The 23411-nt window shown below is 44.2% G+C and overlaps 1 protein-coding gene across 1 annotated transcript in view; it reads right to left on the bottom strand.

The window, feature by feature from the left end:
* KCNMA1 (potassium calcium-activated channel subfamily M alpha 1) overlaps positions 1-23411 on the bottom strand; it is a 771888-nt gene that overhangs the window by 137610 nt on the left and 610867 nt on the right. The window contains 3 exon segments of the mRNA XM_027530425.1: positions 9019-9027; positions 12755-12831; positions 20176-20262. Of these exon segments, the coding sequence (XP_027386226.1) occupies positions 9019-9027; positions 12755-12831; positions 20176-20262 (173 nt within the window).

Consider the following 23411-nt stretch of genomic DNA (forward strand, 5'->3'; position numbering starts at 1 on the left):
AGAGCCTGAGTGGCTCCTTCCTTTTCTCCACTAGATCTCTGGCCAAGGTTTTAGAGCCCAGTGGTTACTTCAAAATAGAAGTCGTGCCTTACGTGGGTAACCGAGGGGGCTGGTGCTTACATTTGCTGCCATCAATCAGAGATGTGGTCAAACTGGAGCTCACTAGAGCTCACCCCTCCACCACCCCACCTCCCCAGCTCCTGTCTTTGAACCTGGTGTCTTGCCACACATCACAGACAAACAGGTTCTTTGCATGTTTGTGACTCAGCTCACTGTGGTGATGTCATATGAACTGGAGAGATCTGTGATGAGAAGAATGGTGTAAGGGCATGTACTGTGGCATCTGAAAAGTTTCAAAGGAAATTTCCTTTTGAGGATGTTAGGCCACTGTGATTGGGACAGTTCAAAATCTCTCTCACACTACATCTACTCAGTGTCACTGTAAAAATAATTAATCCTATCCCTTGGCACTGTTGTGAAGGAGCAGTGAATCACAAACCAGAGACAATGATGATTCTCTGGTCCTAGATCAGACTCTTCCAAAGGCCCCTAAGACCACTCCCAGCACAAATAACGTCTCAGACCTCAACTGTGAGTTCAAATATCAGCACCGGGCTTGCCACACTCCAATGCGTACAGTGAAATGAGGGCTCCCTCGGCCCAGGACACCCCATGGGTCACAGCCATACAAGCACATCATGCTGGGCTCACCTTCAACACTAGCATGTAAGCCAGCTAACTTCTCATGGGGATAAATTCTCAAGAGCGAACTGCTCTTCCCTCCCCACCCCCTGGTGCCAGTATGAAGTAACTGCTGCTGGTGAAAATTTAGTTGAACCAGCTCTGGGCACTTAGAAGAAAAGATAAAGGATAATATGGTTACCAACAAATATGGCGGGTGCTTCCAAGAGGAAGTGATGAACACAGACGGAAGGATCGGCTTCTACCGTTCATGCTACCGAATGCGGTGACAGCCACCCTTGAAGGTATCCAAGTCCTCATGCAAACCACAACCTCGTCTGCCCTTAGAAGAGGACCCTCAGTGAATAAGCTGGAACTTTCAGTAATATCACCTATGAACTGTTTCAGTAAAACACCAGCCAAGCCCATGCTGAAGGCGAGGAACAGGGGTGTGGTGAGGCTCAGATGTGCCAGCTGTCACTACAAGACCACGAGAAACTCTGTAACCCTTCTGAGCTTGCGGGGGGCAAAGACTGACCCCAAGGACTGCACAATGGACACAAGGAAACCAGGGAGATTCTTGGCTTATGATTTTTGCTGTTATTCAGAATCACCATTGTGACAAGACAGCTTAGTTAAACAGGGGGAAAAGGAAGTTTGTAACGGACTGATCCTTCTAATGAATCATCATTGGGAGGAAAAACTCTAGAATCCACCAGCCTGTAAGGGTTGGCAGATTCAGAATATTCTTTTTCAGAGCATTAGGAGGCAATCCAGTACTAGAGGAACAAGATACAAGTTAGGAAGACACTGAAAGAAAAGAAAAAAAAAACCCGTCTGCATGGAAACCCTGCTGTATTTTGGAAAGTATCTAAGCTCACTAAGAGCAGTTTTATGCCAGAGTTGGCTTGTTCTCCCTACATCGTTTTCCTACCTCCTTTCAACCCAATCCAATGTCTGACGCCTTTCCCCAAAGAGGAAGGTATACATTTCCATGCATCTCTGTATCAATTCAGCATTTGATGTGCTGTCAGATTAATTTCTTTAAAGGAGAGAGGAATAATGTCACTGGATTATAATATCACAGCCTGCACGCTCTTACAAGAAACGTTAAGCTCACAGAACAGGGAGGGAAGCCTCCCCAGCACACACAGTGACACAGGCAGCGAGGGCAACACGCCACCACATGCGGTGGGAGGCAAGCACAGCACCACGGGGCACACCAGACGGGGATGACGCCACAGACAGCACAGACACAGAACTCTGTGTGTAGGGGTTGAACTTACAGGCACGGAAAGTGGTGGAGCAATCACTAACAGAGACAGAAGAAAGTGGGAAGGCTCTCTCAAGGGTGTCCACGTTACCACGCACACGGCCTGACATGCACGAGCAGTCACGCTCAGAACGTCCGCAATCAAAACAACATGCCCGTCTCATTCTCTTGTAGATGGACATCTTGGCTATAACCACAGGGGTTGGATGGGAGGAGAGGAAGAGCGGTAGTTAATGGCAAAGTCACACACAGCGAGGCAGCTGGAAGGGAGCTGAAGGGACTGAACACAGGTCTTAGTTCACATTAACAGTCTTGACCCAGAAAAAATAAAATGCAGAGAGACTCTTGGTAACAGTTTGGTTGTACATCGAAAAGAGCAGAGAAAGCATCAGTGGCCTGTAGAGTCCTCCAAGGCTGCTGCGTATTATTTTTCTCCCCTATGTAAAGCAAGTGACCACAGGAAAGGCATGGCTGATGACAACAGTGTTGTTGGATAAGAAGCAACACACGTTAGAGACAGCAAAAACACAACCAACATTTTTTTTCCCCTGGCACGATGAATACAGGACACAATATACACACAGCCAATTAATTAATTCCTTATTGGGTACAATAAATGTTGTGGGGTTTTTTTTGCAAGATGCAAGAATATCTAATATGTAGGCTTTCTAATTTCCATCCATTTCTGGGCATTAGGCAGAGGCTGGGATAAGCTTTCATCAAATTAGATGTGAAACGATTACATGTTAATATCAAATCTGAGGATGCCTCTGTTGAACTTCCCCAGAGTGAGTTTACATGATGCCTACAGGAATTTAAATTTACTCTTGACAGAACAAATATCCAAATCTGTCCATGTAAGAAATGCAGCTACTCAAGGCGAACGCTGCATATTTGACATTAAAAGCATTTCACAAATAAGAAATCACCAGAAGCATATGAGATGTTGGTCTGTTGGAATGCACTAAGCTCCTCACGGGTGTATTTTCTGCTTACAGCTCAGAGAATGAAAATCGCATCTGCTTTTCTCTCCCCACCCACCAAAAATTCAGAAAGTTATAGGGTTATTGGTTAACAATAATTTTTTCCTATACAGAAAATACTGGCCAGCATAGAGGAGAAATTACAAAACATGAGACAAGAGAATAGATCCCATGTAAAATATCTTACTGAGATCTGCATGAGGCCTTGAGAGCTTGTCTTAAGCCACTATCATAGGTTCTGCACTGCCTGGGAATCCAACTTGAGTGCTGACCTACAAAACTTGTTGGACCCCACTGTTCTAGTTCTGAAGGCCCTTCACCTCCACCCTTCAAGCCAATTTAGATTTCAGTACAACGAGAACCTTTTGTACCTCATTTTGATGCTACAGCAGGCAAACATCATGACTTATCCTTAGCACATGCCTGCCTGCTCCTCTCACAAGATGGGAGAAGAATTCATGTTTATTCCAAGCATCACAGCCAAATAGTCAGCTAGACTGGAGAGGTGTTATTCCCTGTGCCCATACCTTTCATTTTGAAAGTCATTTTTCCTCCATTTTTTTTTCTTAGTGGAGAAATGGTTGCACTCTTACTTTAAAATATGGCCAGTGGTTTTGCCCTCTTGGAATGTTACCGTCACCAGGAAGAGAGGTTTAAATCTCTCCAATGGGTCAAGTCCTGTTCTAAGACCTTTATGACTTGCCATCCAGTCTATTTGTCAAGCAGGGGGAACGTTATGATTGTGAGGAACAGGCACTGGGGGAGATGGATGAGAGATCTCTTCAGCAGCAACTCCATTCCCGTGATCTTGGCTCACACTTCTAGCGACAGGTTCTGTTAGCATCCTAGCTAGTCAGCTGTTCAGGTCATCACCATGCAGCCCCAGCCCTGTTCGATGCGTCATTCCTGAGCTTAGCTTTTACAAAGAAAAAAAGCAAAGAAAAAAAAGAAAAAAATTCCACTATAGCATTTGAATCAGAAGAATTTAGAAGGCACGGTATGATTGCCCAGACACCCCAAACAGCAGTTGTTGAAGTCAAGAAAGGGAAAACATGAAAATCAAGTTATTTTAAATGCATCCAGATCTGGTGCCCAACTCACAGACCACTTGCTTGGTTTTGCCTTCTCAGTTCTTTTACTGGAAATATTGACTTGTTATTTACACAGAGGAGGGAAACGAAGATGATTTTTTGTTTTGCTGTAGATAAATTGTTTTGAAAAAAAATTTTAATCAAATGCTGTAGCAGAAGAGAAGCCCATCAAACTCTGAAATGCTATGCTTCTCATTAGCAACAGTGCCTGGTTTTCGTTTTCATACTGCCATTTTGGGTTCATACACAGTAATAGACTCTGACACATTTATAGGGAAAAAAAGTTCTTATATGTATACTGTCTTTAAGGACAAGGGGAGGGAGGAAGGGATGGAATAACTTTTGAAATGGTTTTGTCAGGGGTAAACCCATCATAATGGGTGATTGAAACCTCCTACTTGATAAGGGTTCAGGAGGAAACACAAACTTCAAATCAGTGCCTCTCGGGGACTGTTTGCAATTGTTACTGTTGGCTCTTCTGGAGACCATGCATTGTTCTAAAATTTCATAGTGTTAGCATGCAGGAACAGGCTGAAACTGGTAATCAAAGCATCAAAAAAGAAAAAAAAACAAAAAACTTTTGCTATAAGAAGATTAAATGTTAATTGTCAGCACTCACATTCCAAAGCAGCATATGCATAAGAAAGAAAGCATGCTATTTCTTGTCATTCCTTCCCAGTCATCAGTTTTACAGTCACACCAAATCCAAAATAGAAATCTCAGGAGACAAACAAGCACCACCGCACACACACAAAATCAGCAAGAATGATCAATGAGAGGCTGAAAGACAAGACAGAAACAGTTAAAAATGACTGAGCCCCACACGCTGATAAACCTTTGTGAATTACAGCATCTAGACCAAGGTGCCACCAGTTAGGAGGCTGGCACTTCTGCTTTACTTCTGAAACAGTCCATTTTCACCGATCCCCCATCAGGTGTCTTCACCTATATACTTCTGGGTCCACTTTCTTAGAAGGGAAGGCCCATTCTGACCTCCTCCTGGTGATTGTGATCCATCGGGCTTGAAGGATGTTATGTCCCAGCCAGGAAGAACCTTCCACTGGGCCATGTTATGAGTCACAAACAGGCTCTTTAATTAAAAATGGATGAAGATGTGTCCCTCTGGTAGTAGCTGTTCCAGGAGAAGTAGATACTCTGTGTGTAAAATTATACTTTCAAGCCGTAAAATTTTATCAAAATTAAGTCATGGATCTCCAACTTTAGAAAACACCGTCCTCATCCGCCTCGACTTTCTCTCTGCTTCCTAATCTTTCGTTTTTGTTTTAGTGAATTGAGGCTGTTCAGAATTAACTGATGTTTTTTATTTCCATGTCTCCATGATTGTTTCCTCTTTTAGAGCTGAAGGTTAATTTCAAATATCAGAGTGCCACTTAAAACTCCCAAGGTTAGGTTTCAAAGGGCAATTGTGAAAGTTTCAGTATTTATTTAAAACAGAAGTTAAGGTTCCTATCTACTCTCTGGCCACATAGAGTGCCCTCTCTCCTCTGGTGTTTGCTGATTTTCTTTTTTTATCTAGTCACATAATGCTCTCTTCCCCAATCTCCATCCTCAGAAAAGGGAGTTTTCCACAGGATCTCAATGGTAATGCTAAGTAGACCTGTGAGGACATCTAGTGGATCTGTGTGGAAGAGCAGCTAGTTAACAGACCATCCGGCCAAGCTGGGTGAAGATGCTGCGTGCCTCTAAGAATTGAACCCTGCAGTGTCATTTCAACTCAGCGGCTTCTCCCAATCCACAGAAGATTTTTAAGGGAGAGCCAGGATGAAAGCGAGAGAGATTCCAGGACATGGTCCTAGAGTGGTCAAAAGTGGCAGCTTGCATGGGCTGTGCAGTCATGACCCATAGAGCAGGACTGCTTCGGCACCGGCTGGCTGGGTCTCCTTCAGTCAGGTCAGTTCAGTCGCTCAGTTGTGTCCGACTCTTTGCGACCCATGAATCGCAGCACGCCAGGCCTCCCTGTCCATCACCAACTCCCTCCACGTCCATCGAGTCAGTGATGCCATCCAGCCATCTCACCCTCTGTCGTCCCCTTCTCCTCCTGCCCCCAATCCCTCCCAGCATCAGAATCTTTTCCAATGAGTCAACTCTTCGCATGAGGTGGCCAAAGTACTGGAGTTTCAGCTTCATCATCAGTCCTTCCAATGAACACCCAGGACTGATCTCCTTTAGAATGGACCGGTTGGATCTCCTTGCAGTCCAAGGGAGACTTAGAGTCTCCTTAGAGCCCTGTTATAGCTTCCTGAGACAGGGAACAGACAAGAGTGTGTCGAGGAGAGGTGTCCGTGATGCAGCTACATGTCATTCCATTTCAGCGTTCTTAGAACTTTATGCTCAATTAATTGTCCCCATCGGCTGGCTTAACTCTGGGAAAGTAGAGAAATATAAGCCCCTGGAGACTCCGTTTTCTTTTGGCCCACATCGTAAGGTTCTTGTTCTTGGACTAGTGCCACAGATGCAAACAGGTTATGTGGTTGCCAAGAATTAGACCCTAGGTCTAAAGGTGTTTCTCCTCTAAGAACTTTGTCCTAGCAGTTTTACAATTTGAGAAAAAGCTTTTATGTCCTTTCCTTCACCACGATGAAGTGCATATTCATCCAATACTTCCATTATGACTTCCTAGTGCTATTTTTAGAGACAAAAGTATTTTCCTCATGGACATCATCAAAGCTGTTTACTCAAGTGTTGAAAACTGGAAGATTTCTCAGACATACTCTTGGACAACTGTTCCTATACATGCAAAGGTCTTGATCATGAGAAAGGAAACCTGTAGAGAAGGGGCTGCTATCAATTAGCTTGGTTACTGCTCTTTCCTTGTGTCAAGCTGACAGTCAGTTGTCAAGTTCAGGTTCTCTGCTGGTTAGCCCTTCAGAGCCAAGCTTGGAATGGAAGAGGGAGTTGGACTCCATCCCGTTCTCACACCATCTGCCTCCTGAATCAGCAACCAAATTGTCAGCCAATTTCCAATTGTAGAATCTTAATTTCCAGGGTGGGCTGGAAGGGGCATGAAAATCAGTGCTGGACTGAAAGGCTCAGGTGGAGTTTTCCAACTGCTGGGGAAAAATACTGTAGGTTTCAAATGGAGCAATTCGAGGCAAGACTGGAGTGGAAGAAAAAGCAAAACAACAAAAACCTGCTCTTCAATTCAGATTGCAACTTCATGTTTAAAATCAGTCCAATGAAGGGTGGATTATTTGCTGAAGGCGGAACTCTAGAGCTGCTCTTTGTATGCTCGGCAGCAACTAAAATTCTAAGTCAAAATATCCATGGAAGAAAAAGTCCACTGAGGTGTAAGACGGAGGCATTTGTTTGATAGAACGATGGGAATCCGAGAGCATTCTTTCAAGTCCTATAAATGGGGAGTGATGTCTTCACTTGGTGAAATTCTCCAACTAGCTTCTGGAGGGATGAGAAAGACCTTCCCAGGTAGTTTTCCAGCAATGGAAAGAAGGGAACAAAAAAGCTGGTTAATGACAGCAGCAGAGAGCACACTGAGCTAGTAGGGTGATCCTGCCCTGAACGCTGTACTGTGGCTGGAGAAGACAGAAGAATTTGGCACTGGACTTGTTTGCGGACTGACACCATGGTTTCCCTCCACTAGCTACAGTAGGCAGCTTGGCAGGAAGGAAAGCCGTCCATGTCCTCAAGCCATTTTTCAAGATGTTCTGCCGATAAAGGGAGCCACGGAGCCAATTCTGGCAGAATTTTGCCCCAAATTGAAGGTCACTTTTGTTGGTACGCAGAGTGTTCCATACCCTCCAATGACTAGCCCAAACCAGATGACCAACTTTCTTCTTCTGCAAAGGAGTCAGAGAGGACCAGGTGCAGAAACATCTCCACATTCCAGGGCTGCTGTACCGAACTGGTCTGTAGGTCGGGTCTCTCGTACACGAGTAAAGATGGATGCTTGTTGCTGGTGCCGTGGAAGCAGTACTGTTCCAAGGCTCACACGGAAACGCTGGCCTCAAAGGTCATCATCAATTGCCACATCTTGCTGGGAGACACGGTCCAACTCTTTGAGTAACTTAGGGCTCAAAGACTTCCATTTACTCATCCAGGCTTCTACACAGCTCATTAATAAAATGGAACATAGTCTTTGAGCCATCCCTTTCTGCCTTAAACAAGTAAGCAGATCTTGCACAGATGTCTAGGTATACAGGAACTAGGTATGTCCTAGTGGTTATTGCTGAGGGAGAAATTTTATTTTAAAGCAAAGGTACTTCACAGACTATAGAAAATAATTACCACTGTGGAAATACTTGTCTCCAGTAAGGCAATTTAGGTACTTACAGTCCCAAAGTTGGGTGTCCAATTAATTCTCTCTCAAGCACTTACTTCGTGTAGAGAGGCATGTATGGTGTAATAAATATATCACTCTCTATATATCTCTATGCTTATATATAAAAATGTACATTTTTACATATAAAGTACTGGTACATATCATATATATATCACAACATGGGAATATATATGTAGCATATGTGTTTCCTTCAGGATAGGAATTCAAGCTTAATAGCAGAGGAGACCAAGTATAATTTATCAAAGGCAAGCATGACAATGACCCCCATTTGATGAGGCTTCTAGAGCTAGTGGTAATTACCTCAGCCGACTCAGTGTCCCCTCAAGGTCCCTGAGACAAGGCCTTCAAGACAAACACTGTTGTTAAGGTCTTATTTTCAAGTGGAAAAATAAGACAACGCCAGAAGCTGGCAAGAGGTTGGCAGAGGGGGCATGGGGGGGGCAATGGAGGGGGTGGGAGGTGAATGAACAGAGAGGGGTTCCCTGCTCACAGGGTTCTCCAGCTCCAGGCTACTCTGCAGACCGAGTTGGGGCATGATGTTACTGCTACATGCAACATGAATACCAAAAGAAAAAAAGAAACTGCAACTGTACAGAAAATAAAAGAAGTATCTCTTCTAGAGAAAGACAGGGGGAACTGGACTCTGGGCTGCTGGGAACCCGTTTTACTCACAATATATCACTACCAGTGTGCAGTTAAAATAGAGTAGGGGCCGTATTCCAAGGCAGCAATGAGAAAAAAAATAAATCAAAAATATGTCAATGATTAGAAGTTAAAGAAAATCCCTTCAAAACACAGCAAATTTAGAACATGACTTGTCCCCTAGGAGTCCACCTTTTGGCAAACTTTTAGAAGCTGGGGGAGAAAAAAGGAAATCATTAGACCGGATTTGTTACACAGAAAAAGAAAATGAGTAAATAGCAGATTCTGAGAACTTGTTCCTTGGCCAGACAGCTGAATTTGACTCTCTTCCTGGATGGAGAACTATGAAAAAAATGGGAAAAAATGCAAAAGTTAAACTATACTACCACAGAATTTCCAGAAACACAGTGTCCACACTCAATATTTCTCCAGGTAGTATGACATAAGACATTTAAGACTGAATGAAGGTGAACGGGGATGTTGGGGATGGGATGGGAAGATTTAGAAAGGGAAAAGCGAGGTTGGGAGGGGAGGGTTAGAAGACAATAAAATCCAGGGATGTCATCAGCTCTGCCCTCCCAGAGACATATCATTCCAGGATGAATTGTTAATACTTGGCCTACCAGGTTTGGACAACGGAGCGTGGGTCGTGCTGCCCTCTCCAATTTAGGGTTACAGGCAATGTGTGTTCAAAGGCAGGAAACCACCCAACTTGCATGCATTATTAAAACTTCTAGCTCCTTCTAACAAAAGTTTCTTGGCAACCCTATCTTCCCCAATTTCCTAACCTGCCCAGCATGCCCAGGGAAGTTCAAGTTTAATCATTCATTTTATTCTAACCACCCTGCTCACATATGCATCTGCATCCCACCCTCTGTAACACAGGCTGCTATGGCCTTTTAATGAGGAAGAATGATATGTGAACAGTTCTGACTGTTAGCAAGCATTAACCTCACAGCTGAAGGCCTCCATGAGGCCCAGAAGGGGAGAAGGGTGCAGAGAGAGGGAGCGAGGTCCTATCTCACTGCTTGGCTCTGCAGGGACAGTCCTTTTGTAGAAGGAAACGGCAACCCACTCCAGTGTTCTTGCCTAGAGAATCCCAGGCACGGGGGAGCCTGGTGGGCTGCCGTCTATGGGGTCCCACAGAGTCGGACACAACTGAAGTGACTTAGCAGCTTAGCAGCAGTGCTGCCCTGTAGGATGGGAGATCATTCGATTCACTAGCTGAACCAATGTTAAAGGTAATGAGAGTAGAATTATTTCAAACAATTACGTCCCTCTCTCTCCAGGAGGAAGCTAAAGTCAGTGGCCGCTTGCTTGCCTGGAATCAAGATGGAAAAATATCTTAGAGGCCAAACCCTCATTTCCAGGGACTTAAAAACCTGATTGCTGGGTTCCACGTCAGTGCCCAGTGAGGAACATGGAGTCAGCATCCAAGCAGGAGTCATTCCCTGCCATTTCCATTCTCGCCTCCCTAGAGCCTGTTCTCTGTCTAGTCACCAGGGAGATTCTTTAAAATAAGAATTGATGATATCATTAACTTGCTTAAACTCTTGCAATGGCTGTATTTATTATAGGACTAAAACCCAAGTTTCTTCCCATGGGCCCTGCCTGACCTCATCTCCTACCAACCTCTCCCCAACCCCACCAGCCTCATTGGCCTTCCTGCCTTTGCTCAAACACCACCAACTTATCCCTGCCTCTGCCCATGCTGTTTACCTGGACTGGATCTCAGCTTCAGCATCATCTCCCAAAGAACACCTTCCAGACCTTTCTGGCTAAAGCAGCATTCCCCTACAAGATCCCTCACTCTCTCAGGCAGTCTTCTCTCTCTTCAGAGCACTTGTCTCTCTCTGAAGGTATTTAATTATTTCTATGCTCACTGCTTATCTCCATTCACTAGAGTGAAGACTCCAGGAGGGCAGGGACTGTCTTATTCACTGCTCCCTCCCTGCCTCCAAGAGTAGTGCCTTGCACAAAGAAGGCACTCAAACACATGTGAATGACTGACCAACAAGCGAAGGGAGTCTTGCCATTTCACTGATACCCCATGGGGCCAGATTGTCTGGCAAGTATCTGGTCAAGGGTTATTGGCATTAATACTCTCCTGCATTCCCCAAACCCCTTCACTACAAGGGTTTTCTGACAAGGGTTCATCCTATCATACTTGTTTCTCTCCCGTGTACTTCTGCCTTTGGATGCTGTATTCCTTCTGATGGAAGTGATCCAGGCGATGCCTGGTCAACTGAGCTCTGTTTCTATGTTTCCAACCAACCGAGCTGAGCTGAGTGGGTGCACTGCCCAGTGAGAAGGGCCTTTTGAGTTATGGAGTGTGGGGGACTGGATGAGAAGTGAGTTTGTTCTGTGTCTTTACAGGATTTTAGATGCTCTTCCTGGTAGGCTGCCAGAATTAGAGCATTCTTAGGCCCCAAGAAGTTAGAGGTATGGATACTCTGCATGGTGAGGTCTCAGAGACGGGTAAAGGAGACCATGTGTTAAGTCCGTGGACCAAAGCTGCCCCAGGCTTGTGAATCAGCCCTAGAATATTTCTGAAGAAACTTCTCTAGACAAAGAGTGCTTCCCATGAGCATTTGCCACAAGACTGACACAAGCCCATGTGCGTGCTTGTGAAAAAGTATTTTGTGGGTGACCTTTTATCATTGGGTTCTTACTCTGCAGATCCAAGATCATTCACCTTGCCCTTCTCTCTTACTAAAAAGACTAGGGAACAGCATCAAGAGGAGTCTTCAGCTGAGCCTGAACTCCTGTCTGTCGGATCTGTGTGATCTCATCAATCTCATCCTCCCTCTAAACTTGGTGCCTCACTTTCCTCTTTCTGTAAAATGAGATTAATCATACCCGCTGACAACTATGCAAGGTTATGCTGAAGATCAAATAATGATCGTAAAGAGCTCAAGAAACATGAAAAACACCACGGGAAGGAAGGAATCACTATTGCTGTTTTCTCCAGGGTTGTGAACAACTTCTACTAGACAATGCAACGTAGTGACTGCAAGCTTTACTTGATGTCCTAATGCTTTAGGTCAAGAGTTCACCATCCACCATTCCTGATTTACCATATCCTCAAGAAGTCCCACTGGCTGCTTTGTAAGGAGTTTGAGACAAGATAGGCCAGCAGCTGTCGAGCCCAACCTAACCCATCTCGAAGAGCAGTGGTGTTTGAGGTTTGGTCACCAGGCAATGGTATATAAAGTCCAGTGGTGATGATGACCAAATTCTTCCCTTAGGCCAGTCTGAGGGTATCACAACTGAAAACTCTGACCTCTGGTAACCAATCCAGCAAGGATCCCAAGTGGAAAGAGAGTCATCTCCCAAACCCTCAGACTCAGTTTCCCTTCAGCCCTAGCACAGCCACCTTTACACTTGACAGCCCCTAGTCCACTGAAAATCACCATGCGAAAACGCTCCCTCCTCCAGGGCCTCGGCTGCCCGCCGTCTCAAACCTAGATCGCATTTACTGTGTTTGATGGACACAGCTACCTAGGCATCCCTTTAGAGTCAAGAAGTGGGGATTAGGCGTGAGGCTCACACCGAGGTGTTGATGGTGGCGATTTTCCATCCTCTGCTCTGATCAAGTGAGGACGAGAATGTATTTCATGTCTCTTTAAACTGTGGGGTGAAACATAAACATATTCAAGAACTCTCTTGATGTTTAGTGTTTCTTTAAAAAGGAAAGGAGAAGGGAAATGAATTGGGGGGAAAGAGGAAGGAGAGAGGGAGGGGAGGGGAAAGAAACACTACTTACGCCGTTTGCAGCCGCATTTTTTTATCCTTTTGGGATCCGTGATGTCATCATGACAGGCCTTGCAGTAAAAAAATGCCCTGGAGAGAGAGAATGGAAAAACTGACACATTTCATAATCCACCCAAGTGAAATGAGGACCACATTTCCTCCACCACGGTGCCAAATTAATGAAACACGCCAGCACTAATTTCCTTTAATCTTCTGAAAGGTTTAGACATTCATAGACGGAAATGTTTGTTGCAAGACCATTTACTTCAAACACAGGATTCTGCAATTTGAGTTAGTGCTTCTTTTCATAAACTTTTATTTGAAAAGGAGCTGGGAGAGGGTTTGCTGACGTGACACACCACGTCTGCCCTCCCTGCTTGCATTTTCAAGAATATCCCTCAATGCCACTCATTAGAACACTGGGCAACCAGCTCTGGGCCCTCGGTCGGAGGTTTAATACATCCCTGACATCCTCATGGTCTGATCAAAGAGGTATTAAAAGGGCACAAGGATAACTTTCCTCAGTCAAATAAAAATATCAGCCTTGTCACTGATATTTGAAAGCACGATCTCTTGTCAGCCAAGATAAGCAAGAAATTGAAGAAGAAGGGAAAGTCATGGGGGTCCTCTGTCAAATTCCTTCTGGGATTTCATAGCCCATATTTACTCCCAAACAGGCCAGACCCACTCCCACACTCTCCGGACCTGAGAATACTACATCAGTGAAGGTTTTCTTCTTACTAAGGAGCACAGTTCACTTGACCCCAGGGATGGGTTGGGCAGAGGGTGTTATAGGGTTAGGGTAGAGGACTAAACCTGGGTAGGAAGGTGACCCACAGGCAGCAATCAACAAGAAAATCCCCTCGTGTGACTCAAGTGTCAATATGTGATTACAAGGTGCATTGGCTGTGCTGGAGATATATTCTGGATGAGACAAAGCAAGGTCACTGGGGCACTGTTTAAAATGTACAGGGCCTGGAAAAACAGCACTGGGGGCCTGTATCCTTTCAGTACTGGGGAGGGGGGTGGGTACTGTGACAGTGATAAAATTCACCGGAACAACCTTCTGAATAAGGAGACTAACAAAATTTCTGGCTCACCACCTTCATCACTCCCAACATGCAACTGAATGCCAAGGATAAACATGGTCCTTCCTTGACCTAGGCTATAAAGAAAGAAACACATTTCTTGACCATGTTATTCTCGGTTCCTTTTTGTTTTTCATAGGACTTCATTTATGTTTGGCACTGGCTGGAAACCAACTTTAAGACTTTGGGATCTGGAAGAGATTGTGTAGATCTTGCAGCTGAAGTCCCTGGGACTCAGGGTCCTCATCTGTAAATCGAGGAGGTTGTCATGATCTGCCCAAAGTCATCCTGTCTAGACCTTAGCCAACTCCAGGACTTCTAAAGTCAAGCCCAAAGCTCTTTCTACCTTAGCAGCTCAGCCACTGCTTAAAATGCCAGTTCTCAACCATCTTGCAAAAAACAAAAGGTAGCTGACTGCTTGCCTGAGTGACAGTGTGGCTAAGAACCCAATCAGTGATGACTTGCCCTGAAAGGGGAAGGACAGGAAAGGGGGAAGCAATTTTTCTTTCACTTCCCTTGGACATTTTCTCCCCCATTTGATGTCTCTACACATAATAATAATTGTAACAAAAATGCATTTATAGAGCACAGATTATAGCCCAGGAGCTGTCTGAAGCATAAGTATTAACACATTAACATATTTGATTCTCAAACAATCCTTTGAAAGAGATATGATTATCTCTGAATTACAGATAAGGAAACTGAAGCACAGAGAGTTTAAGTGGCCTGTCCAAGGTCACAAAGAAAAGAGTAGCAGAGCCCGGATTCAAACTCACACAGTCAAGTACTAGAGCCCAAGGTCTTAACACATCTCCACTAAAGAGATGGTCAGACAATGGATGGGTCTGAATAGATGACTAAAAAGGTAAAGTATGATTATTTCATGAATTAAAGCTGGATTCTGAAAATGAAATATGCAAAGGGCCAGACATGTAAACTTAATGAGTAAAATGGGGGTGGAGGGGCCTGTGGTGACCTGGAGATGCACTACCCCCAACCCAGGGCAGAGTATCTAAGCTCCAGCTGATTCTTGCTAAGAGGCACTTCTCTGCACTTCCCCACCCATCTCTGCCTTCCATGCTTACCTGGCAAAGCCCTGGCACTCCGTATACCTGTACTCAAGCAGCTGAGCCTTGCTGGGGAAAGGAACACACCTCTATGCCAACTGATTTCGCTTTAAATCCATGTTTGTGCATGCCAGGGGTCTTTTCACACTTCTCGGGATCCCCTGCCTCGGACCTCCTCCTCCCTGTCAACTTTCTCGCCACTCCCTCTCCTTCTCACCCACCCCTTCTCCAGTTGGTGACCTTGCCCTATCCATCACCAAGACGAGATCTGCATCCTGCAAAGCTGGCCTTTAGGGTCTCCTTGTCCTCAGGTTTCCTGTTGTGTTTGGCCAATGGGAGGGGCCGGCAGGAGACTGGAGGGTGAAAAGTGGTAGAAATTGGCAGTGATGAGATTCCTTTACTGAAGGACCCAGCTCCTGCCAAGCAGTGTTTCCTACACTGCAACCTTTCTCTCCACATTCTGACAGCCCTCCTTTGAGTCTCCAGATCCAGGGCTAAGAGTGGCTCCCGTCTGTTGTGAGCGCTGGTGTGCTTTGTCATACCTTGCTAGTTTTCCTTAACTCTGTGCCCATAACTTTACATGGTCCCTTCATAAAACTCACCTCCCTTTTCCCATTTAAGCATGTCATTTGTTTCTTGCCAGGACCCTCACTGAAACAGCAGCCACCCAAATGTACATCTCCAGCCCTCACTTTTTCCCAGAATGCCAGAATCTTAGGTCCCACTGGCTGTATGACATCTCCATGTGTATGTTTAGTGTGTATTGCCTGCTTATCCTAGTCTAGATAGAATTCTTGATTTCCTACCACCCAGAATTTGCTCCTTCCCCAATTTACCCTATCTCGGTAAGATGGAGCCATCATTCCCCCAAACAGTGTAAGCTCCAGATCTAGGCTCCATTCTTGATTCCTCTTTTCCCCCCTTTCTTATATTCAGTTCATCAGAGGGTCCTACAGACTCTGTAAAATGTATTCTGAGTTGGTCTTACTTCTTTCCACCTCTACTCACCTCTTGCAGCAGCCCCCAAGTCCATGGGCCTCCTCTCCCCTACTCCCACTACCTCCCATTCTCTACCATGCAGATAGAAACACCTTTTAATACATCATCTCCAGCTTAAGACCATCCATGATTCCATGTAATAACACAGCCTCTGTATAAAGTCCTATGGAAACCAGCCCCTGCTGTTCCCTCTAACCTCATCTCACCCCCTCAGTTCCCTAAACACGACAAAATTGTTACCACCATGTCTCCTCTTCCTTTCTGATCCCTGTTCAATGGATTCTTTGTCATCACCTCCATCTCTGCTCATATATCTCTCCCTCAGAGCAGCCATCACTTCAGTTCAGTTCAGTTCAGTTCAGTCCAGTTCAGTCACTCAGTCATGTCCGACTCTTTGTGACCCCATGAATCACAGCACACCAGGCCTCCCTGTCCATCACCAACTCCCGGAGTTCACTCAAACTCATGTCCATCGAGTCAGGGATGCCATCCAGCCATCTCATCCTCTGTCATCCCCTTCTCCTCCTGCCCCCAATCCCTCCCAGCATCAGAGTCTTTTCCAATGAGCCAACTCTTCGCATGAGGTGGCCAAAGTACTGGAGTTTTGGCTTTAGCATCAGTCCTTCCAATGAACACCCAGGACTGATCTCCTTTAGAATGGACTGGCTGGATCTCCCTGTAGTCCAAGGGACTCCCAAGAGTCTTCTCCAACACCACAGTTCAAAAGCATCAATTCTTCGGTGCTCAGCTTTCTTCACAGTCCAACTCTCATATCCATACATGACCACTGGAAAAACCATAGCCTTGACTAGATGGACCTTTGTTGGCAAAGTAATGTCTCTGTTCTTGAATATGCTATCTAGGTTGGTCATAACTTTCCTTCCAAGGAGTAAGTATCTTTTAATTTCATGGCTACAATCACCATCTGCAGTGATTTGGGAGCCCAAAAAGTCTGACACTGTTTCCACTGTTTCCTCACCTATTTCCCATGAAGTGATGGGACCAGATGCCATGATCTTTGTTTTCTGAATGTTGAGCTTTAAGTCAACTTTTTCACTCTCCACTTTCACATTCATCAAGAGGCTATTTAGTTCCTCTTCACTTTCTGCCATAAGGGTGGTATTATCTGCATATCTGAGGTTATTGATATTTCTCCCGGCAATCTTGATTCCAGCTTGTGCTTCCTCCAGTCCAGCGTTTCTCATGATGTACACTGCATATAAGTTAAATAAGCAGGGTGACAATATACAGTCTTGATGTACTCCTTTTCCTATTTGGAACCAGTCTGTTGTTCCATGTCCAGTTCTAACTGTTGCTTCCTGACCTGCATACAGATTTCTCAAGAGGCAGGTCAGATGGTCTGGTATTCCCATCTCTTTCAGAATTTTCCACAGTTTATTGTGATCCACAAAGTCAAAGGCTTTGGCGTAGTTAATAAAACAGAAATAGATGTTTTCCTGGAACTCTCTTGCTTTTTCCATGAACCATCACTTACCCGCAATCTAAATCAGTGACAGTTGCATTAATTCTTTGCAACATGAACAAACAAAACTGCAATTCTCTCCTCCCTAGATTGTGAGCCCATGAAAGCAGTGTCTCCTCCCCACTGTTCACCACTGCTTCCCTGGCACCTAGTACAGAGTGTTCTCAAAAGTGAGCGACCTGCAGATGTTTGATGAATGAAGTAAGATAATACTCAGAGGGTTTCACCCCTCTTTTCCTAAAGCACTGCATCTGAAAGTTTCTCTGAGCTACAATCCATTAACTTTTTCCCAACACTTTTTTTGCAACTGAGGGTGCAAACTCAATACTAGATCATCATAATCTACTTTTCCATTTTAGCAAACTTGTTTAGTTTCCTGCAAACCTCCAATGTCCTTTCTGTGGTTTTCAATCCCCTAACTGACAGCATTTGCTCTTGACACATCACACACCACGGAAAATTACAGGCTGGTGTTGAGGCTGATTGTGTCAGCATGTATTTGGAAACACCATAAAGCACTGAAATGAGACATATTGTACTCCCTAACACAGGAGGTAATTTGCTTTTTGGACTGCCTGGTATTTGTGACATTCATTAGTGAGAGATGTAATAGGAAATAGAATTACACGAATAGGAGCTTCATGTTAGATTTGCTATCGGGGAGGCCCATGGGATCACTGGTACACTTGTGCCCCAGCCCCTATGCATGCTGAGCACTGTTTCCAGCTTTTGTGTCTTGTGCCTGGTCAAGGGATCAACCTTCTCTCCCAGGAGACCTGGAGGGGCTTCAGTCCCAGTTAGCCTCGCTTTCCTCCTACAGGTGACCCCAGTTTGGGGGGTACTCCTGGAAAAGGAGAAGCTCTATGAACTGGATAAGGAGCTTTTCCTCTTTCACCTGAATAATGACAATCCTGTCCAAATTTGCAGAAGTAAATTTAAGTCATTAGATACCTCAGTCTCAAGGAATTTTTTCTTTAGCTTCTACACCCCCCCTTTTTTTTTTTCTGAGCTTTTTTTTTTTTTTTTGGCTGTACCACAAGATACACAGGATATCTTAATTCCCCAACCTGGGATTGAACCCATGCCCCCTGCATTGGGAGCATGGAGTCTTAATCACTGATCCACCAGAGAAGTCCCCCTAAAAGCTTTTATAACTAGCAGGGCTAGTTTTTAAGAGGGGATGAAGAGGAAGAAAATAAGTATCAGTTGTCAAATCTCATAGGTCTGTGCTCAGCATGGCAGATTCACCTCTTGGCAAATAAGAATGTAAGCTCTGGAATGGGACTTCCTGGTTTTAAACCCTGGCCCTATGACTCAGTAGCCATGTGGCTTTGGGCGAGTTAATTTACTAATCTGTGCCTCAGTTTCCTCACATGTAAATGGCAGTAGCAATGCTCCCTGTCTCACAGTCTGTTGAGAGGATTAAATGAGTTCATCAACGTCTGGTGTCTGCAACTTAGAACACAGCTGGCGCACACGGAACTCTGCATACAAATTCACTAGTGTTTCTAACTGTGGTCAAAAATGTCCTTAGAAAAGGAAAGACCAGTTCCAGTTGGGCTCTGCCACTTGCTTATATGCTGCATGCCCTTGTACAAATCATTTGTCTCGATTTCACAGATGAGGAAACTGAAGCCTGGAGAGTTTCAGAAGACCAACCTCACCAGGTTATTTTGAGGACTAGCAGCAAAGACTGTACAATACCCAGCATCAGCCTGGCTTTGAATAGGAGCTCATTGGGTGAAGACAATGTTCTTATGTTCAGTTGCTAAGTCGTTTCTGACTCTTTGTGATCCTATGGACTGTAGATCACCAGGCTCCTCTGTCCATGGGACTGTTATAGGCAAGAATACTGGAGTGGGTTGCTATTTCCTCCTCCAGGAGATTTTCCCAATCCAGGGGTCAAACCTGTTTCTCCTGCTTTGGCAGGCAGATTCTTTGCCACTGAGCCCCTGGGAAGCCCAGTGAAGACAACAGGCTTAATATAAAAATGACACCTGAACAATTCATCATTTATTTAAGATATTTTATGTAACATTGTCCTTGAGCTGAGTGACCTTTCTGACCTTCTGAGTCACATTTTTCTATTAGTAAATTTTTTCTAGTTCACAGGCTAGAATCAAATATAATAACACTCCATGGTATTCTGCAGAAAGTCCTATGATTTCCTGGGCTGTTTAAACAGGTTTGAGAATATGAACAAAAGTGTCATGAAACATTGAAGCCAATGAAATCCTGGACTGTACCTACAGAGGCTTAAGAATTAAACCTGACAAAGTCAGCCACTTATCTAGAAAGGCCACCAATAGAAATATAGCCAGTTTGGCATTTCATCTGAAATTAATCCAAACTTTTTTGAGATTCCATTTGACACTTAGAGTAGAAAATAGAGACTTCTCGAGTAAATTTGCCTGGATAATGTTAAAAGCACTAGATGAGGGGCCATTTTCCTATGTTGTCCTGGGTCATCAGGAATTAGGATGATCTTGAACAATCGCTTAATCTCCCTGAGACTCAGCTTCTTCACTTGGAAAATGCAGGACCAGGTATCTAGGGTCTCCTAGGTCTAAAATGTTATTCTAATTCAAAGGTAGGGAACTCGTTGTGTGATGAGGAGCCCATGGGGAAGCATGTCAAAGCACAATCCCTTTTTCCTAAGGTTCAGCACCATTTGATGGAAACAGACATGTTAAACACTTCTGGGGTTAGGGCCCAGTACACATTGAAAGCATAACTCAGTGCATGGAGATAGGTACAGCTGAGCCAAAAAGGAAGGCAAGTGAAAATAAACTCTTACCTTTTAACTTCTTTGGCATCACTTGCGATGAAAAATCCTAAAGTACCTTCTTGGATCTTAAGATGGTTTCCAGGATTAATTAATATACTGCTCAGTGAAACAAGAACAAACAAAAAAGACATAGTTATGAGGTCATGTTCTGAAGAAAACCTTAAAGACTACACCATATTGTTAACTTTATAGGGGGCCCACTAGTCTAATGCTTTCCCCAAAGATTTTGTCTAGAGCCTGATCTCCATGGCCCTACACATTTAATTGGACGATGCCATCATAAAGTTCTGCTGCCAGGTTCCCAGGCTGGCATACTCCCAGTTGCAGATATCAAAGCAAATCCAGATTTTAGGGCTGAGTTTGTACAATGGGATTGCCATGGGCTTCTGGTTTGAGGCAAAGTTCCTAATCATGTATTGTTTTGGAAATTACCGTTGATGGTCAGTGTTGAGTGTTATTAGTCTAACAGAGCTATGGCTACACTGATTTTCCATTCGAAGGCAGGGTATTAATGGGACCCCTATATGCATACAGAAACATACATGTATACACACCACGTATTACTGCAGGGAATGGTACGGGATGCCTGTAACCAATGTAGAAGCAATCAGAATATCTGCATAACACTGATACGGACCTGGAAGTGGATTCCATGTGCAGCCTGGGTAGAAAGAATTGCATCTACCCTGACAATGAGAAAAAAAAAAAATGCCAGCAGTTGGAAATACTTAATGATTCCAGTCTGCTGTTTACAAAAATGTATGGGAGTGTTTGAATAATGTATGTGTCTAGTATATCCTCATTGGGGCCAACTTGTAATTAGAAAAAACAAATGCAAATTATCCCTAAAAAAACTTCCCCCGTGAGGGAAGTATAAACCTCAATATACACTGTCCTACTTCAAAGTGGTATAAATAGATTAGCTGACCAAACTGTGTTTGGACTGACAGAAGAGATAAATGTATCCTAATCTAATAAATGGGTGAAACAAACAAACTTAACTGTCTTCAGACCAAAAGCAGAATACAGACTAGTTTGCACAGAGACTGAGATGAGGCTTTGAGCTTAAGGGACACAGAATTGAGGCATTGTAAACGCAGCACTGGATACCACAGAGTTATTTTTTTGATCTGAAAAGTTGGTGTTTAGTAATATATGTCTGGAATCAGGTTAAAGGAACTCCTCCACTGTCTAAGACAATCAAAACGGAGGATGGCATTTAAGACGTCATCTTTTACTGCTGGTAAAACCATTCCAGAAGAGCGCCGTGGCTAGCACAGTAATGCATCTGTAGCAAGACAGGAAGGACCCAGGTGAACTTTTGTTCTCTTTGGAGAACTCAGAGCAGGTCATTATTGCAAAATGTTTGCAGTCACAGAAGCATCGATTATTACCAATAACAAGACCTGACAGGAGGAAATCAATCCTGTGAGATCACTGTGATTAACACTGAATGATAGCAAGCATCTGAAGATTTGAGGGTTCTGCCCTAGAACCACAGGCAACAGTGAGATTCCTCACAAGCCAGGAAGCAGCAGGTCACACTAAAGTGCAGTTTGCGAGGGGCAGGAGCTCCATACAGGCACCTCCTGAACACACCCGTCAACCCCTCTTCACCTTGGGTTAGCAGCCCTCTGACTTTTCACCATTATAGAGGAAGACAGTCAGAGCTTATCACAGTTTCAATGGGTCCCTGTTTCAAAGTCAAGCAAATGGGATGTTTTAGAAAAGCAGAAGGCTGGATTTTGCACTTTCTTATCCTCATGACTGTGCTGTATGGCAGTTCTTCTGTGCCCTAGTTCTACAATAAGAAATTGGGTCCAAATTCCAACCCCACCATTCAGTTACTGTCTGACTTTGGGCAAGTTACTAATCCTCCCTAGAACTCAACTTCCTCACATACAAGATGAAGATAAGCATAGTCTGCTTTACTTTTTTTTAAAGGATTAAGGGAGATGATGCATAAAAAGCTAATGTATATTAGCTTTTTTTATTTATTATTGCAGAAAAAGCCAAAAATGTATTTCATTTTTAATGAAATCATTACTTTAGCTGGCCCTGTAGAATGGAACATAGAACTTCATACCAAAATACCTTGGCCATAATTATATAAAGTTATTACAGGGAGAAGAACTGTACACTCCAGAATAATATACAGGAATATACATGAAAATTCTGAGTCCTTCTGGAGTTTAAAGGAACTAATTTCTTGAAGTTGAATAAGCCTACATTTTGATGTGTATTCATATAAGGATGTAAAAGCTTCTGAGTGAAAAAGAAATCCTATCGTAGTTTTAACAATGCAATTCAAAAGGGGAAATTTGACACTCATCAATGTCTGGGTGACATATAGGAGCAAAACAAGCCTCACACAAAACCCTGTTTCTTTTTTTTTTCATCATATGCTTCATTAATTGTACTCCAATGATCAAGCCCATTGTGTCACAGTTCCTATCAATGGAAAGTTTCTTTTCATTTCCTTTGTTCTTTAGCAACAGTGAATAAGAATCGGCGTACAGTGAGGATTTGGGACTGTCATTCTGGAGACAGCAGGTTGAGATAATTTATTACAGCCTCCAAGCTTGCTTTAGTCATGTCAGTGCGGCGGAGAGGAAAGCTTTTGGGCACTGATGGAAGGTACATTAGTGTTCAAATCTCAGTTTCGATGCCTGTGTTGGTTAAGGGAACAGGTGTGTGTGTTGGACAGCCGAGCTCAGGTCCTGGCCTTGGGCATGGACCTGCTGATAAACCTCACTCTCCTCATCTGTAAAATGGGGGAATAATTGCTAGCTTACAGTGTCACAAAGCGCATTAAAGTACACACCATACATACTATGTCCTGAGTGAGGGGTCACAAAGCAGGTCCTTAACACTTGGTCACTATTATTAGTAAGCAAGGTAATGACAGCACCTAAACAAGAGGTAGACAATCTCTCAGAGCCTCACTGCTCTCCGTTTGATCTTTGGTGCTAATAAACTACCTGCTGCTGCTGCTGCTAAGTCGCTTCAGTCGTGTCCGACTCTGTGCAACCCCTGAGACGGCAGCCCATCAGGCTCCCCTGTCCCTGGGATTCTCCAGGCAAGAACACTGGAGTGGGTTGCCATTTCCTTCTCCAATGCATGAAAGTGAAAAGTGAAAGTGAAGTCACTCAGTCATGTCTGACTCTTCGTGACCCCATGGACTGCAGCCCACCAGGCTCCTCCGTCCGTGGGATTTTCTAGACAAGAGTACTGGAGTTGGGTGC

Source organism: Bos indicus x Bos taurus, chromosome 28 (genome assembly GCF_003369695.1).
Source record: "Bos indicus x Bos taurus breed Angus x Brahman F1 hybrid chromosome 28, Bos_hybrid_MaternalHap_v2.0, whole genome shotgun sequence".
NCBI classification, from domain to species: domain Eukaryota; kingdom Metazoa; phylum Chordata; class Mammalia; order Artiodactyla; family Bovidae; genus Bos; species Bos indicus x Bos taurus.